The 19067-nt window shown below is 41.0% G+C and overlaps 2 protein-coding genes across 5 annotated transcripts in view; both read left to right on the top strand.

Annotated features, from left to right (window-relative positions):
- Positions 1-19067, top strand: part of LOC129724929 (uncharacterized) — a 311814-nt gene that overhangs the window by 111153 nt on the left and 181594 nt on the right. The gene's annotated exons all lie outside the window — the stretch shown is intronic.
- LOC129724936 (uncharacterized) lies at positions 1342-2566 on the top strand. The gene is made up of 4 exons (XM_055680226.1): positions 1342-1943; positions 1999-2090; positions 2153-2300; positions 2364-2566. The coding sequence occupies exons 1-4, from the start codon at positions 1811-1813 to the stop codon at positions 2507-2509; spliced, it is 519 nt and encodes a 172-aa protein (XP_055536201.1). The 5' UTR covers positions 1342-1810; the 3' UTR covers positions 2510-2566.

Raw genomic sequence — 19067 nt, 5'->3', positions numbered from 1 at the left:
GCGTGCCAAAGTCGAACCGTGTCGAAAGTGAAACGTGGTTAAATCGAACAAAGTCTGAATTCTCTAAATGAAATATAAAACTATCGTAGTCCTACGTCAAACATGCGGTCGTGTCTTGGATACCACCCTCGTACTATTTCTGGTTTCTGATGATCGCTGGTATTCTTCTTGTTATTTTATTTTTAAATATACCAGCTCAAAATGTCTACATTATGTTGAGATTTCACAACAAAGACCCCCGTGTGCACGGCTATGGTGTGATACACTTTCACTTCAGCGCATGGAAATTAAATCATCAGACGTTATCAATGTGTGTGCTAACTTCTGATAGGAATAAAACTTTATTCTGCTAACGCCGCACATTATCCGCGTCAGTTACTGCTGTCGGTTGTCAGACGTTATTCGAAGGATAATTTAAATTGCAATATGGAACGCTATTTACGATTTTATATCAAATTCCACGGGTACGATCTTCTTTACGTATTTGTTCTACGAACCCTACAAAAATCAGATTTATCCGAAGGAACGCTGTAAGTTGTGTTTCTAGCTGTGATGCTTATCGTAACCGATTAATTCTCAGTTTATGACGTCCGACTCATGGCCAACGGAGTGCTCTTCTTTGACGGTCTATGGTTGATTGTGGGAATTGCAACGCTCTACGGAGTGTGTAAGGTTCGAAGTGTAGCGGTGGTTTTTTGAGACACAATTACTGATCACACTTCTACTTATCAACAGGAAGCGAAAACATGGATTTACCCTCTTGCAATTTTTTATATGCTCGATGGTTTTCTACTGTTTGTTCAGACGTTACTTTACACATTATGCTGACTGTTGTTGCGTTGGGAAAGCTGTTTGAGCATGCTCCAGTGGAGCCAACCCGGACAAATTTTGCTCGGTTCAAACCGTCGGTTTCGGTCCAGCCAAATGTCACGACATTGGTGACGGAATAAATGATGATGTTGTACGGAGGACAGTGTTGCTTCTAATAAAAACGGTATTTTCAACATATTGTTGTCAAACTTTCTTTTGAAACTAGAATGAATTTATAAGGTGTTTGTATTATTAGTTTCAAGATTTAATTTGATCGCGTGGCCCTTTCACAAGAAATCTATGAAAGCAACTTTTGGCTTACAATCGTTCTTTGGAAATAAATTGGTGTCCATATATCACGATCCTTCTCGGGAACGTCTCCATCACTCTGAGTGACTCATTTCTCGCTAGTTTTTGGTTTTTGGTGAATTGCGTTGGAGGATTGCTGCCAATCCTTTTCTATCACACAGAAGGAAGCAGAGGTCGTTAACGATTTGCCAAAATCCACGATTCCCAAATTAACGTCCAATATTGTAATCTCCCTTAATAAAACACGACCGTATGTCCAGGAAAAAGTTTCTTATGGACGAGTTTCATTCCGTATGATATCCTTGAGCTTCGTGAGTTCGCTTGAAGTGTCATCGTTAACGTTATGTTTCGACCCTGAATCGATGAACATCTCATCACATTCCCTCAAATTACAAACGAAAACCAATGCATTTTTTTACAAACTAAAAATGTCCCCACTTTGTTGAGATCTCACAAAAAAGATCCCTCGTGTGCATGGTTATGCTTTCCAACACACTCTTTCTGCAGCGCATTGAATTTAAAAGCTGTATCAAGTGTGTTGAATGTTTGTGCGCTGGAGTCTGACTTCTGATAGGAATAATTTGCATATTTTTGGAAGCTCTAATCTCAATCGTTCTACGCTGCACATCATCCGCGTCAGTTACTGCTGTCGGTTGTTCGACGAAATCTGGAAAATACTTTAAGGTGCAATATGGAACGTTATTTACGATTTTACATCAAATTCCACGGTTACGTGTTGGCGCTGGGGACTATTGCGGGTGCAACCTTCATGACGTTTCTGTTCTTCGAATCCAAGAAGGATATGGTTTATCCGCTGGAACGGTGTAAGTTGTGTGTTGTTTCTAACTGTGATGCTTAACTTGATTGATTAACTCTCAGTGTATGACTACCGATTTATGGGTGTCGGAATACTCTTCTTTGGCAGTCTGTGGTTGATTGCGGGAATTGCAATGCTCTACGGAGTGTATAAGGTTTGAAGTGTAGCGGCGGCATTCAAGACACAATTAGTATTCACACTTTTACTTATCAACAGGAAGCGAAAATCTGGATTTATCCTCTTGCAATTCTTTATATGTTCGATATGTTTCTACTATTCGTTCGTGACATTGTCCTAATTTGGTACAATGAGCCATGGTATAAAATCTTGCTTCTGAATCCTATAGTAGCGTTGCCGGTGTTGTGTAAGTAGCATTTAGACATTCGACGCTTGGGTTACACAGTTCTAAAGTTAACTTTGGTTACAGATATTACTTTACACATTATGCTGACTGTTGTTGCGTTGGGCAAGCTGTTTGAGCATGCTCCAGTGGAGCCAACCGGGACCAATTTTGTTCGGTTTAAACCGTCGGTTTCGGTTCAGGAAGATGGTACGACACAAGTGACGGCATAATTCATGATGTTATATGAAATTGTAATTAATTGAAAATAATATGATTATGTAATGAAATTCTAGTGGTTATTTAATCACGTGACCTCTTTCCCGAGAAATCTTAACGAAATGAATTTGGCTCACAACTGTTCTTGAAGTTGGCATCATTTGGCGCTAAATTTTGGTGTAAAACTACGTAAATAAATTGAGCTGTAAATCTAAATAATGCCGATCGATCATTTCCGATCTCGCTTAAACTCCACACAATTGTTCATTTTTGATAATGATGTCATTTTATGATATCAATTCTTCATGTAGACTCACAGACTGTTGTTTCAAAAGGCCCTTCATCAAATTTCTATATCAAAATAAAGGGCTTGTTTGAATAAAATAGTGTCTTCAGCAAAGTTGTTGGTAAAAAAGTTACGATTCTAGGCAAAATATACACACCGTAAAAAAGTTAGAATTTTGAGCAGTAAATATATTTTTTGTTCCTGGTTATGTTGTGATCAATTCCATTAAAGTACGCATGAAAAACCAGTCAACACTTCCTGAACTATCAAAACTCCGTGAACGTGTAATAATCTATTAAAAAAATGTTTTTGACTTATTCTACGCATTCTTCCTCAGCATAAGGTCTTGTTTTGAAAAATATCTTCATTATGCTGAGATTCCACTGCAGAGACCCCCCGTATGCACGTCTTTGGTGTTGAAACACTCTCAATATAGCGCAAAAAGTTTAAAAAAATACATCAGGCATAATCAGTGTGTGTGTGCTAACTTCTGATAGGAATAATAATATTATGTTCTGGAAAGCTGAGAGCTTTTAGGCTGTACACCATCCGCGTCAGTTACTGGTGTCGGTTACACGAAGAAACTCGGATAATTACTTACTGTGCATCATGGAACGCTACTAACGATTTTACATCAAATTTCGCGGATACGTGTTGGCGCTGGGAACTATTGCGGGTACGATCTTCATGACTTTGTCGTTCTTCGATCACACCGAGGATATGATGCTTGACGTAACTGATTAGCTCTCAGTTTATGATTACTGACTCATGGGCAGCGGAATACTCTCCTTTGGATGCCTGTGGTTGATTGTGGGAATTGCAATGTTCTACGGCGTGTATAAGGTTCGAAGTGTAGCGGTATTTGAGAGCACAATTACTGACCACACTGTTACTTACTAACAGGAATCGAAAAAATGGATTAACCCTTTTGCAATCGCTTACATGTTCGATTTGTTTCTACTGTTTGCTCGTGACATTGTTCTGATTTGGAACAATAAGCGATGGTTTAGAATAATGCTTCTCAATCCTGCAAGGGTGTTGCTGGTATTGTGTGAGTAGTCCGTTAGAGATAAACATTGTAGATGAACTTAAAACTCTGTCATCCTGCATCGAAGAACTAAGATCTAAGTCAGCGAGTGTTGCCGCTCCCCCAATAGCTTCACCTGTTTCACTTCCAAGTTTGACAACAGAACTTAATTTGGATAACGCCAATAATTCAGGTTGGCGGTTTCTAGGTTCCAAAAAAGTTTGGAAAGCGGATTGGATAGATTATGATGAACGTAAAAGGCGTCGTTTGGTACAGTTGAAGAATGCAGATGCAGCCAGAAGAAGGAGGAATCGACGACAACAGGCTTACAACAACAATACTAACAACAACAACCGCAATGGTAACAATTACAACAACCGCAACAATAACAACCACCTGAACAACAATGACAATTACAATCGCAACAATAACATCTACAACCACCGCAGCAATAACAACCACCAGAACCGCAACAATAAAAACTTCAATCGCAATAATAACATCTACAACAACCGCAACATTAACAACTCCAACAACAACAATAACAGCATCAATAATAACAACAATCAAATCCCGAATCGTTACCTCAATCTTAACAGGAATCTTAACAACAGCTACTACAACCAACTACCACCAGACCGTGTGCTTTTTGCTGCAGCGAAGGATAAATTTTCTCGACCCCCACCTAATCTCCAGCATATCTCTTTTCAACGAGGCGAAATACTTAATCCGTACCCAGCGAATAATGAGTCACAATCATCTTTCATGCCTACCGTTTCAACGAGCCCGCTCAACTTAACGACTCCCGCGACCTCTTCAGCTGTATCGTGTCCTTACCATTTGGCTGGCAGCCACAACTATAACAATAACAATAATTTTAGATCAGCAAGTTTCCCGTGTGATGGATGTTATTGTAAGCATTCGTGTTCTCAAAATCAGTGACGCTCAGAGAAAGAAAAAACAACGCCAGTAGTCAATGAAGTATTGATTTATGCTCAGAATTTCAACAGGATGCGCAGTGCACTCAAAATTAATCACATTATTAACAGAATAAGTGGATGTTCATACTCAATCATCTTAGCAACGGAAACGAACTGGAACGAAGATATTAAAAGTGAAGAAGTTTTCAACAGTTCCTTTAATGTGTTCAGGAGCGATCGTGATTTTTTTTTTTTTTTTCTTCACATAACATTTATTTGACACGGCACAAATACAATTTAATGTTTAACGGCGCCAATTATATCTGATGACTTAAAAACTAAAGCAAATTTTTTATCCTCGCTGCCGACTACGAGCTGAAATTAAGTCTAACTTAAAACTAGCATGGGATTTCCAATCAGTGTTTTGTTGTTCAATGGTCGTCTGATAATCGTCGAATGGCATGTATGGATTCGTTCTGCTGAGCCACGATGTCGTGAGTTGGGACAGAGGCTCGTAGTCCTTGGGTCCTGGTTCTGTTGTGCGGGGTCTGGTTGCTGGTTTTGTGCTTAAGGTTCAAACGTGTTCTTGTCGTTTTGTTGGGTGTAGACGGAGGGGAACGGGACTAGACTGGGGCGTGGATGGATTTCAGGAAAACGTATATAAGGGACATGTAGGATAGGTCACGGCTCGCCAAGACATCACGAACAGGAACAGCCGGCTGTCTACCCTCGGCCTGCAGGGAAGCTATTAATTTAGACCTGGCGTCACGGTGTACAGGGCATGACCAAACCACATGCTCTATGTCGTGATAACCTTCACCACAGGCACAGATACCACTTTCCCCGAGCCCAACACGACGGAGGAGCGCGTCAAATCTATAGTGATTGGACATAAGCCGGGACATCACGCAAATGAAATCCCGACCTACATCCAACCCCTTGAACCACGGGTTCGTCGATACTTTGGGGATTATGGAATGTAACCACCTTCCCAATTCCCCTCTGGTCCAAGCATTTTGCCAACTGATGATCGTATTCTGACGTACAAGTGCGAAAAATTCATTAAAGGCAATTGGTCTTTCATAAATATCACCGTTTGTTGCGCCCACCTTAGCCAAAGAGTCCGCTTTCTCATTACCCGGTATCGAGCAGTGAGAAGGGACCCACGCTAAGGTAATCTGAGTAGATTTTTCGGATAAAGCACTCAGATGTTCCCGTATTTTCCCCAGGAAATACGGAGAGTGCTTAACATCTTTCATCGATCGGAGAGCCTCAATGGAACTGAGACTGTCCGTAAAGATGAAATAATGGTCCGTGGGCATTTTTTCGATAATCCCTAGGGTGTACTGAATTGCAGCTAATTCTGCGACGTAAACAGAAGCAGGATTATCGAGCTTATGGGAGACGGTTAAATTGTTATTGAAGATACCGAAGCCAGTGGACCCATCAAGAAGTGATCCGTCAGTGTAGTACATATTGTCGCAGTTGATGTTTCGATATTTATTGGAAAAAATTTTAGGGATCTGCTGCACGCGTAAATGATCCGGGATTCCACGAGTTTCTTCTATCATGGATGTATCGAAAAACACAGTGGAATCAGAAGTATTTGATAAGTCGACACGATTTGGAATATTCGAAGAAGGGTTAATATTTTGGGACATGTGATTGAAATACAATGTCATAAAACGGGTTTGAGAATTAAGTTCGATTAACCTTTCAAAATTTTCAATCACGGGACGGTTCAAGACCTCACATTTGATTAGAATACGAGAAGACAGGCTCCAGAAGCGGTTTTTCAATGGTAGTACTCCAGCTAAAACCTCCAAACTCATCGTATGGGTCGACTGCATGCAACCTAAGGCGATACGCAAACAACGATATTGTATTCGCTCCAGTTTGATCAAATGTGTGTTTGCTGCGGAGCGGAAGCAGAAACACCCGTATTCAATAACAGACAATATCGTTGTTTGGTAAAGCCTTATAAGGTCTCCTGGATGGGCTCCCCACCATTGTCCGGTTATTGTACGAAGAAAATTCACTCTTTGTTGACATTTTTTCATCAGATACCTCACGTGACAACCCCAGGTGCCTTTAGAGTCAAACCAGACACCAAGATATTTGTGTACCAAAACCTGAGAAATCGTTTTACCCATTAATTGTGTTTGAAGCTGAGCAGGTTCATGCTTCCTAGAAAAAACTACTATCTCAGTCTTCTCCGGAGAGAATTCGATACCTAGCTGTAAAGCCCAAGCAGACAAATTGTCCAAGGTATCTTGCAATGGTCCTTGCAAATCGGCAGCTTTGGCTCCTGTAACAGAGATTACACTGTCGTCTGCAAGTTGTCTTATCGTGCATGAATTTGCCAGACATTCGTCGATGTCATTTACATAAAAGTTGTAAAGAAGGGGGCTTAAACATGAGCCCTGGGGAAGACCCATGTAGCTAATGCGAAAAGTTGCCAAATCGCCATGCGTAAAATGCATGTGCTTTTTGGACAACAAGTTGTGCAAAAAATTGTTCAAAATTGGAGAAAATCCTTGTCGGTGAAGTTTACCCGAAAGAATGTCAATAGAAACGGAATCAAAAGCCCCCTTAATGTCCAAGAACGCAGACGCCATTTGTTCTTTACGAGCATACGCCAGCTGAATATCTGTTGAAAGCAACGCAAGACAATCATTCGTCCCTTTGGCACGGCGGAAGCCAAATTGAGTTTCTGATAGTAGACCATTTGATTCGACCCAGTGGTCTAAACGACGGAGTATCATTTTTTCCATCAATTTCCGGATACAGGATAGCATTGCAATCGGCCTATAAGAGTTGTGATTAGAAGCTGGTTTCCCTGGTTTTTGGATGGCGATCACCTTCACTTGCCTCCAATCCTGCGGTACAATGTTTTGCTCCAGGAACTTATTGAACAAGTTCAACAAGCGCCTCTTGGCATTGCCGGGTAGATTCTTCAACAAGTTGAATTTGATTCTATCTAATCCAGGCGCGTTATTGTTACAGGACAGGAGGGCAACTGAAAGTTCTGCCATCGTAAAAGGTGATTCTATCGCGTCGTGGCCCGGAGACGCATCGCGAACAATATTTTGCTCAGGAACAGAGTCCGGACATACTTTCCTGGCAAAATCAAATATCCACCTACTTGAAGACTCCTCGCTTTCGTTGACCGTTACGCGATTCCGCATTCTTCGGGCTGTGTTCCAAAGAGTGCTCATCGATGTCTCCCTCGACGTCTCGTTCACGAACCGACGCCAATATCCACGTTTCTTTGCTTTAGCCAAGCTTTTAAGCTTGGTATCAAGCTCCGAATACCGTAAATAGTCGCCAGGTATACCTCCCGTCTGGTAGGCCTTAAACGCGTCGGATCTTTGCGTGTAGACATCGGAGCACTCTTGGTCCCACCACGGAGTGGGAGGCCGTTCTTTGATCGTTACGCCGGGATATTTCTTCGTTTGGGCTTGCAACGCGGCGTCGAGAATCAAGCCCGCGAGGAGGTTGTATTCTTCAAGTGGTGAATGATGTTGAATCGACTCGACCGCTTTTGAAATCATTTCCTCGTATAACTTCCAATCGACATTTCGTGTGAGGTCATACGGAATGTCAATTGGTCGCATGCGAGTTGACCTGTTAGTAATTGAAATAAGAATAGGCAGATGGTCGCTACCGTGAGGATCGAGGATTACCTTCCATGTGCAATCCAACCGTAGCGACGTCGAACATAAGGATTTCTCCAAAGCGCTTGGGCGCGCTGGAGGTTTCGGGATACGTGTCATTTCACCGTTGTTTAAAATAGTCATAGTGAAGTCATCGCAAAGGTTATAGATTAAAGAGGAGCGGTTATCATTGTATGGGGAACCCCAAGCCACGCCATGAGAGTTGAAGTCTCCCAAAATCAAACGTGGCGAGGGAAGAAGTTCTATTAAATCAAAGAGCAGCCGTTGCCCAACCTGTGCTCTGGGGGGAATATATATTGAGGCAATACAAAGCTCTTTACCTTGTATTGTCATTTGACATGCGACAACTTCGATGCCTGGAATCGAGGGGAGGTTAATACGATAGAAAGAATAGCACTTTTTAATCCCTAAAAGTACTCCTCCATATGGGGTGTCTCGATCAAGGCGAATAATATTAAAATCATGGAAGTTGAGATCAATATTTGAAGTAAGCCAAGTTTCACAAAGGGAAAATGCATCGCATTTGTTTTTATTTATCAAAACTTTAAACGAATCAATTTTTGGTAAAATACTTCTACAATTCCACTGTAAGACAGAGATAGAATCCTTCATATACGCAGTTGAATTAGGCATCGAAGGATACAATCGCTGCAAGGAGAGGCCATTGGGCAGTCAACTGCTTCAAAAATGATCTAACTGTTGGGAGGAATGCTGTAAGAAAAATTTTAATTGGATCGGGTACATTGAAAGTTTCAAAAATCCAGTCCACAATGTCAGAAAATTTCACTAATCCAGAGTTTGTTTCATCAACTGGGAGTGTAAAAGGAGCAACTGGGGTTTTAGATGTTCCTGGCAGTGCTGGGAACTCCATCTGGGACTTTAAATTTGCCAGCCCAGGAGGAGTTTGCTTCGGTTTTTCCGCAGCACTGTTTGGTTTGTTTGTAACCTTCATTTCACTTTGAGAAATCTTAGGACCTTTTCTGGGAAGTTTAGGAGAGGAAACACTTTTCCTCTTTCTAGACTCCCCAGGATTGGCGTAAGATGCTCCCGCTGGTGAATCGTCAGAATCGGTTTCCTCAGAGGGCAACAGATCGAAGGGGTTCGAAGTAACGGGAGAAGTGGTAACGGTCTTCTTCAGCATGTCAGCGTAGGAACGCTTTGAACGCTCTTTGAGAGACCGTTTTATTTTATCCCTGCGCTGCATGTACACCGCACATGTCGAGAGCTCATGCAGATTTTCTCCGCAGTGAATACACTTTTCAGCGTTAACACTGCAAGAATCTTCCGCATGAGACTCCCCACACTTGCCACAACGTGCCTTATTGCAGCAGTAGGCGGCTGTATGGCCTAACTGCTTGCAATTCAGGCAGTTCATGACGCGGGGCACGTAGAGCCTCACAGGGAGACGAACCCGGTGGATCGAGACGTGGCTTGGTAGTGCAGACCCGGCGAACGTAACTCGAAACGAGTCTGACGGAGTGTATACTGTTTTGCCACCGATGATCGATGCTGACCGCAATTGCTTGCAGTCGAGCACCTTTACTTCGGGACACGTTTTGTTCTTAAAGCACCCTTTGGCACTTTGCAGTATACACTCGACGGACAGACTCGAATCGGTTATGACACCGTCGATCTCCACGTCTCGTGCGGGTATGTAGACGCGATACTCGCGTGTGAAGAGCTCAGAGCAAGCTATATCGTTGGCCTCTTTCAGGTTACCGACCACGACACGGAGCTTGTTAGGCCGGACCTTGGAAATTTCGGTCACGCCCTTGTACTCCTTCGTCAGGTCTTTAGAAATCTGCAAGAGGTTCAACTTTTTCGATTTCGGTCCTGCCTTTGGCCGAAAATAAACAGTATAGCTGCCCTGGGCTCCGTCTGGGTAAAGCCTGGGGCGAGGGGGGACTGAAGAATGAACAGGGGAGGGGGTAACAGAAGGGTCAGGGTCAGAGGGGTTCGGGGATGGTGGCGCGGGAGGCGAGGGATCTACATCCATCGCGCTATGTTTAGCGCACTAGCACTGACAAGAACACGTACCTTTTTATTTCTCCCTTCCAGTAAGGTTGGTTGTCCGATCGTTCGAAGTAGCAGCCGTTACAGCCAGCAGCACCAATACAGCAGCACCAAACAGCCACCAGCAGCGAGCCAGGTGTGAGATCACTCCACACAGCGATACGACTCGCTGACACTGATGGCTTCTTCTTTTTCCTCGTTTGTGTCTCGTCCACTGCTGTAGCACAATCCAGCCAGCAGCCAAATCGGCTTACGCACCAGCTGGCAGTCACGATGCGAAACAGTTGCACAAAGGAACGACCTTGAACCCGGATTTATTTCACTCGACCAGGCAAACAATGCCAACACTTGTTCACACGTCTTTTGTTTTATACTCTATCGGACCGATCACCAAACACGTCCAGTACTGATGCGTGTTCGGCACAGAATGAGCGATCGTGATTTATCACTATCTGATAAGAAATCAGGTGGAGGAGTGCTTGTAGCTGTTGGGGTTCAGCATGATTCTGAGCAAATCATAACCCAGAAACATGCCGAATTTGAAGATGTCTGGGTTAAAGTTCTGTTGAAGGGTGAAATCCATATTTTCGTATCTGTTTACTTTCCACCCCACTTTGCCAAAAAGCAATCATATGAAAAATTTTTAAGGACGGTAGAATTAGTGAATGATGAGTCCCACACTAACTCAAAAATTCATATATATGGAGATTTCAATCAAAATGATGCTGATTTTATTGTAAACGATGATAATGAATCGCTTTTACTTCCTGTAGTAGGAGAAAACGAAACTCTGCAATTTATTTTTGACGGTTTTAGTCAACTTGGATTAAATCAGGTAAACTCAATCCGGAATGAGCAAAACTGTTTTTTAGACTTTTTATTCACCAATTGCACGGAAGATTTTAGTGTTGACAAAGCAGAATATCCCCTATGGAAAAATGAAAAATTTCATACTGCAATTGAGTACTCGCTAATGATTGATACCGAGAGATCACGACCCTCTGATCATCAGCCTGAATATAAATATGACTTCACTAAAGCAAACTTTGAACTAATCAATCGTAAATTAACTGACATCGACTGGCAATCACTTCTAAAAAATGAAATAGATATGAACAAAGCGGTTGATAATTTTGTTACATATGCTAGATCTATCTTAGAATACTGTAGTGTTGTTTGGTCGCCTTATCAAGACGTCCATTCCAATAGAATCGAATCCGTACAAAAACAGTTTTTGTTATATGCACTAAGAAAACTAGGTTGGAATTCATTTCCTCTCCCTTGTTATGAATCGCGTTGCATGCTTATTAATATAGAAACGCTTGAAAAAAGAAGAGAAATTGCTTCGGTAACTCTTGTCAACGATTTAGTTTCACAACGCATAAGTTCGGAAAATCTGCTTGGAAAACTCAACTTTTATGCTCCTACACGCTCATTAAGAACGCGAAAAATTTTCGTATTAAATTCTTATAGAACAGAATATGCCATGGCCGGGCCAGTTAATAGTATGATGAGTCTTTACAATAAATATTGTGAAGTTATTGATTTAACGATGTCACGAAATGCTCTTAGAAAAATATTGAACACTAGAATTACATAACTATATTTGTGATGTTAGCAATAGTTTTTAAGATGTAGTCTACTATGATTGACGAAATAAATAAATAAATAAATAAATAAATAAATAAATAAATAAGTAGCTATCATAGACTTGATGCCTGAATTACATAGTTCTGAAGTAAAACTTGATTGCAGACGTTACTTTACACATTATGCTGACTGTTGTTGCGTTGGGCAAGCTATTCGAGAATCTCCCAGTGGAGCGCACCGGAACGAGTTTCGTTCGGTTCAAACCGTCAGTTACGGTTCAGGAAGATATCACGACACTAGTGACCGGATAAATCATTACGTTGTAATGAGGAAAGTGTTGCTGGTGAGATGATGAGATAATGAAACGAAGAGGATGGAAACTAGAAATGGCGTATCGAAGAGAAGTTACCAAACGTTTGATAATATTGTATTGGATTGCAATTAACCTCATTGTTTAATAATCATATCTGTTGAAAGATTCTTTTATCATTTTTTTCGTACAATTTATAAAAAACTTCTAATGATTACCCTCAACTCAACCCTCAACATACTGGTTTCAATCAGTTTCTTCGAAACTGTAACAAATTGAAAATAATTATGATAATATTATTAGTTTCAAGTTACAACTTATCACCGTGGTCTCTTTCTCAACCATCGTTCTAGAAAAATTAGTTGGTGCCTGTGTGTTACGATTCAAGAACAGATCTAAGGATTTTAGTGACTTTTTTGGCATTAGCTTATTTTTGTGCTTCAAAACAATACAAATCAACTGGAAATGGTATATATCACACGAAATCGATATGAGGGAGCGCAAGTTATAATCATTTTTTTTCCTGTAGGAGACTGAACCACTGCGACCATTGGTAGTAGATCTATTGTGGTATGCTCTGCCTTGATCTAGGTGCATTCAATTTCGGCGCATAACTATTATTGAGTTGATGTCCAATTTTGATTTGCACGTGTATCCCAGTCAGGTATCACAATTCGAATGAAGTGTAATATCTGAGAAGGACTTTCGTTCCAGATTTCGGAAGGACTGAGGAATCCTTTACGGAGGATACGCAGTCTGCGTTGTATTAATACTCTGCATTCGCAAAGTAGGTGTTCAGAGGTTTCATTTTCAAGTCCGTAGAAGCGGCATTTCTCGTCATTGAGTTTGCCCATCTTCTTCAGATGGTACTTACTCCGACAGTGACCAGTGAAAAGTCCTGCTGTCGTACTTAGGTCTTTTTTATTGAGCTTAAGTATCGTAATGGTTTTTGCGTAGATTGGTTTTATATTTTTTTTGATTGCCGTAAACCAGATACAGCATTCCAATTTTTACTTATGACCATCCTTGCCCACTCATCTAGTTCTATTTTTAAAGCTCTTGGTGAGACGCCACAGACGGGTTCTGGTCCTATAACGTTTTCAGAAGAACCTTGTCTTGCTAGTGAGTCGGCTTTTTCATTGCCTTCAATTCCGCAGTGTTCTGGTACCCAGTATAGTGAAACCTGTTTTTTTTTGTGCTAGCTGCCGAAGTGAAAGAATGCATTATCTCACTAGTTTTGATTTGCAAATGGGTGCTTTAAGCGCTTTGAGTGCTGCCTGACTGTCGGAGAAGATACAGATATTTTCGTGTCGGTAATTTCTCTTTAGACAGTTGTATGCACATTCCATGATTGCGTATATTTCAGCTTGAAAAACTGTTGGCCAGTTTCCCATAGAGCTATATTCATTTATTCCTGGCCCGGTGATGCCAGCTCCGGTGACTTTATTCATTTTTGAACCATCGGTGTAAAAGATTATTAAACCCTGTCGAACTGCTGGACCTCCTGTTTCCCAAGATACCCGTTCGGTCTCAATGATTTTTAGGGAGTGTCGAAATTTGGCTTATTTTCCAGCCAGTCTTCGTTTCTCACTATAAGTTCGTTTATATGAAAATCTTTCAGTATTTTGATGTGACCTGTTAGATTTTCGTCTAGAAAGTTTTTGTGACGGTTCAGCCTTTGGGCACTCTTTACCGCCTCCAGTTGATGAAGTGGAAGGAAATGACAAATTGCTTCCAAAGATTTCGTCGGAGTAATTCTCATAGATCCGCAAATTGATACGCAAGCTAACCTTTGTAGTTTGCCTAACTTTGTTTGAGCGGCCGTTGTATTGGTTTTTGGCCACCACACTAGCGAGGCATGGGTTAGTCTTGGTATAATGATTTTTGTTATAACCAGTGTATCATCTTGGGTTTTAAGCCCCAGTTTTTACCAATAGTTCTGCTACACACCCACAGAGCGCTAGTTGCCTTCTTGATTGCATTTTCAATGTGTGTGTTCCAGTTGAATTTATGATCAAGCCATATTCCTAGAAACTTAGTTTCAGTGGATGTGTTCAGATCAGTGCCATCGAGCCGTAATTTCTTTATTGTGTATTTCCTCCTTCGTGTGAAGGGAATAATAGTTGTTTTCGAAGGACGCGTCTATGGTAGATTTGTTGTTTTGATAAGCAAATTGAAGTTTATTCAAGGGATTAACCGTCAGGTGAACGGTTTTTATTTGCTAATCAATCAGTTTCTCCATAATTTCAAAGAATATGGATGTTGAACTGATTGGTCTGAAGGCTTCTGGAAGTGTTTTATCGCGTCTTCCAGCCTTTGGAATAAATATAACTTTGGTTTGCCTCCAGCTCGTAGGTATGTAATTTAGTGTTAGACTAGCGCGACAAATTCCGGTGATGAGTGGAACAGTTAGCGGTTTACTCTTTTGGAGCATAATTGGCAATATTCCATCCATCCCCGGGGTTTGTAAGGCTGAAATGAATCAATTGCCCATTCGATCTTCGACTCACTGAATATGGTGGCGGCCAACTTCTGAGCTTCTATCCTAGCTATACTATGACTAGGCGATATTTCAGTACGATCCCTTTAGAAAACTTCCGGAAATTGGTACTTCAATTGGTTGCAGAACTGCTGTTGAGTATGGTGGATGGCGTTGATGTTGAGCTGCTAATCGGCACTGATCGATCAAATCCATAGCCTGGATCCCCTGAACGTTGCATGTTCGGTGTAGTCCGAGATTAAGACTCCATCGTCGGTTGAGTGGTTGGTTTTCCGATGTGTCCTTGTTGGCTTGCATCTGGAGCAGGTGTGCGAAGCGTACGGATATTCACGGACATAGTGCTGGTCACGCGATGGCACTCTTCCACAAAGTTCAGAGTCACTTTACCTGTGTCTCTTGCTACATCTTTGTCGGTTCTCGTTTTTAAAATCAATCTGGCTCGCATATCCGCATCCCGTGTGCGATTGCAGTCCACAGAAAACGAAGAGCCTTGAATAGATCTGGTGTGAGATTGAAAAGTATCATCACGTCTGACTGACAGCGATTATAAACTTATGAGTTGACATCTATCAGGGTGAGGAGGAAATTTGACTGGGTCGTTCCAAGGTAGTGACCGTAACATAAACCGTACAAATTCCTTCTGCACGCTTTCAATTGCAAGGTTTTGTCCTAAACAGTGCGACCAAACGAAGCGTATTCCGGAATACTGCGCACCAACGTGCAATATAGAAACTGCCAATATGATCGTTGAAGCTGAGCTCTTCGTCAATAAGATTGCAAATAGACGTGACACGTTGGAGCGCTTTAGTTCTAATATTGTACTGGTAATGTTGCATTTTGTGCTGTTAACATACAATCATCGTCACTCCAGATCAGCAGAATGTTGATGTCTTCTTGAAGGGTAGTGTGGTCATCCGAAGACACAACTACACGAAATACCTTCAAGTCATCGATATGAGCAAGCGCGGATCATTTACGTAGACGTTAAATAGCAACGGTCCAAGAACTGTACCATGGGGCACGCCAGACGTGATACAAAACAAGAGGGATAAAGCTAAGTTGAATAAGCAGTACAGAATCCATTCCAAAACCTATTTTGGACGTTTTCAAACATATTAATTGGAAGATAAGGATAAGAATAATAATAATTTGTCACTTTCGAGCTTTCATTCTTTCAAGTGCATGAAATTTAGTGACTACTTTCTATAGCCGCACTTACTCCAATCACTGACAGATAGTCAAACACTGAGTATTAAGAATATGTTTCCAGCTCGTTCAATAACCTGAAAAATCCTTTTGGACATACCGGCAACCAAGTTCTTCAAAATGATCGGTTCGATCCTCATCCACGCTTTCAAATTGGCGGCCTTTAGTTCGTCAATGGAACTATATTGCCGTTTGTTGGCGTAGATGCGTCGGCATTAGATCAGGACTGCGGGCTGGCCATTCCAGTAAGTCAATCTGCTGGGTAGTTTAAACCGTGATTTTGTAGCTAAACTGGTGGAAATACTGCCATTACCTTGTTGGGAAACAAACTTCTTATGACGATACGATGCTCAATGCATAGGACCAAACAATTATTCAGAACTTAGATGTAATCTGATGAGTTCATCTTACAAGATGTTAATGCCAAATTGAGCTTGCCTGTGAAACAAATTCCTTGCAAGCTGGTAAATGCAAAGTAGATTTGATCTTTGTTGAATTTGAGTTTCACGGCACTCCGCATGTCTCTTGTCGATAACTTCGATTTTTTGGTTTTCGCTGTGCAGTTGCGTACCTCTGTGGAACTTTTAAATAGTTCTTTATAACTTGTGAGTCTGCGTCCGATTTCTAGAATAGGAACACCGGATTCGAGGCAAACACCATCTTCGCAGGGTAGTCGTCCAGCATACCCTGCCCAGTGTATCCGTTCAGCTTTAGCCACCTTTTGGATACTGGGTTTACCGCAGAGTTGCGAGAGCTCATGGTTCCTCGGTTCCTACGCCTCCATATTCCATTTTCCTGCACACCCGCCAGAGATCGTTCTGAGTACCCGTCGTTCGAGAATTCCGAGCACTCGCAGATTCTCCTCCTCAGGCATTGTCTACGTTTCATGCCCGTAGAGAACAACCGGTTTCTTGAACGTTTTTTACAGGTTTCACTTGGTACGAGGGTTTAGTATGTCCAACCGCAACTGCTTGTAGAGCCTATAGTAGGCACGACTTCCGCTGATAACACGCCGCCATATCTCACGGCTGGTCCTCAGTTACCAGTGACCCAAGATCGACTACCTCGAAAAGGTTTGCTCCCTTCGATCAAGAGCAGGACTTAACACCGTTGAAATTTACTTTGGATGGAATGCGAGAAGATGATTATGGTTTCTCCACAAAATTCCAAAAGCGTGAGGGAGCCTGTTTCACGCCGGTCTGAATCCTAGATGTCTAACTTGCGAGAGATTAATGTAGAACCATTTTATACAAAGGTTAAACTTCGTGAAGTATCAGCCTGTCGTTTTCAGATTTCGTTAGGTAGGAACAATTGCGTGCTTTGTATAGTTTGTTTCGCAGATGACGCAGCTCAGGGATCCACCAGGGTTGGCTGAAGGTCGAGGTTTTATCCGTGAGACGAAACCATTACGGACTACGTAGAGTTTGCCATAGAAGGCTGTTAAAGCGCTGTCAACTAAATCGGTTTGCAGTACCGAATCATGATGCTTTGGTTAATGAGATACGATCAGAGCGAAGGTCGATTCTATCTCGCAGTCAAGTTTCTGTAAAAACGAACGTGCCGTAATTGCAGACAGTAAGCATGAGACGCAAATTGTAATTTTTTGTTCGCAACCCTATAACTCTGATAGTACAGTCAAGATCAGTCAAAAATATCAGGACTATAACAAATCTTGATATTTTGTTACGAACTTTTTGTATCAACTTGTGTTCTAAACTTGGTCTCGGTAATAGTTAACATATCAAAAATCCTATCGAAATAACTTACTGATTATTACAAATTATAGCAAGTTTTGTAAGGTTTTAGGCAGAAAAAATCAGAATTAGTTATAATGTACAATATTTTGTTAATTAAATAACAAATTTTGTATAAATATGCTTTAAGAAAATATATGATAACAGAATTTGATATAATTTTTTATCATTCTGGCATATCAAGTATATTACAGGCTTTGTTCTATTCTATCAAACATATGTTACCTGTTTGTTATAATCGTTTGATCGGGACACTGTTAGATGTAAATCTTGAATGCCGAGGGCAGAAATTCAAAGTTTTTTGTCACTACAAACGGGTAGTTCGGAATCAGTATGGTTTATATAGGGTGTGGAAGAAGTATACGTGAGATTGTGTTGGCGAGTCAAAAAATATCATCAACGCCCGTGTGAACAGTAGTGACGTCATAACACAAATGGGCTTACGTGCTCTTATGGAGATTGTTTTTCGATTTGTATGTTCATGTTTATTTCACAAATAATTGATATCAAAACATATTCTAGATTCACCGGGGAAGTGTACTGATCATGCACCACTTTTTTTTGCTGTTCTATATCAAAATCAACTTATTTTTGCAATGATATATTAGTACCAAATTCGCGAAATTATTTCGAAAACGTTCACTGGTATTATTATGAAATTGTCAACATAATCCAATATGCATGCCAATTCGATTATAACATCTCCCGCACTACTTTCAAAAATTACTGCTAATTTTGAACTGAGAACAAAATAATTTTATTTATATCGATAGAAGGTTAAATAAAACTTTCGGATATGAGTAATGTCTGATACGATGATCGAAGAAAATATTAGCCTTTTATCATATTTATTCGGTTCATGATATGCATAATATTTTGTCATTTATCTTAGCTATTGCTATTTTGAGGCTATTTCTTCTGAAATTTATATTTATGTTTTGTTATCTCTTGGATTTTTTTTTGCATATCGATGAGATCGCGACTACGTTGTACAAAATAATCTTGCTGGTTTGTTCCTTCAGAAATTCATACCTCGTGAATTTTCTGGCACAGTATTCCAATGTTATTCGTGTTTAAATCTGCAAAGGCCAACGTTCTGCAACTCACCACCGCTTATTTTACTGAAAATGGTAGAGATTCCTGCGTGATATTTGAATCCGAATTCATTATGAATAACAGTCACCCAAAAAACAATACTTAGCATTTCTCCTACAATTCATATAGGACTGTCCTGGCGCCCTTCCAGTTGTTCCTCTCGGTCAGATTTTTTTATGTGACGGCACTCGAAC

The sequence above is a fragment of the Wyeomyia smithii genome, chromosome 2, assembly GCF_029784165.1.
Source record: "Wyeomyia smithii strain HCP4-BCI-WySm-NY-G18 chromosome 2, ASM2978416v1, whole genome shotgun sequence".
NCBI classification, from domain to species: Eukaryota; Metazoa; Arthropoda; class Insecta; order Diptera; family Culicidae; genus Wyeomyia; species Wyeomyia smithii.
This window is presented reverse-complemented; position numbering and strand designations above follow the sequence as displayed.

What these genes read in the sequence shown, in the direction of transcription:
- LOC129724936 (XM_055680226.1), top strand. Translation starts at nt 1,811, where the DNA reads ATGGAACGTTATTTACGATTTTACATCAAATTCCACGGTTACGTGTTG. An exon ending in GGTTTATCCGCTGGAACGGT is followed by an intron (nt 1,944 to 1,998) that starts GTAAGTTGTGTG and finishes ATTAACTCTCAG; the next exon opens with TGTATGACTACCGATTTATG. An exon ending in TGCTCTACGGAGTGTATAAG is followed by an intron (nt 2,091 to 2,152) that starts GTTTGAAGTGTA and finishes ACTTATCAACAG; the next exon opens with GAAGCGAAAATCTGGATTTA.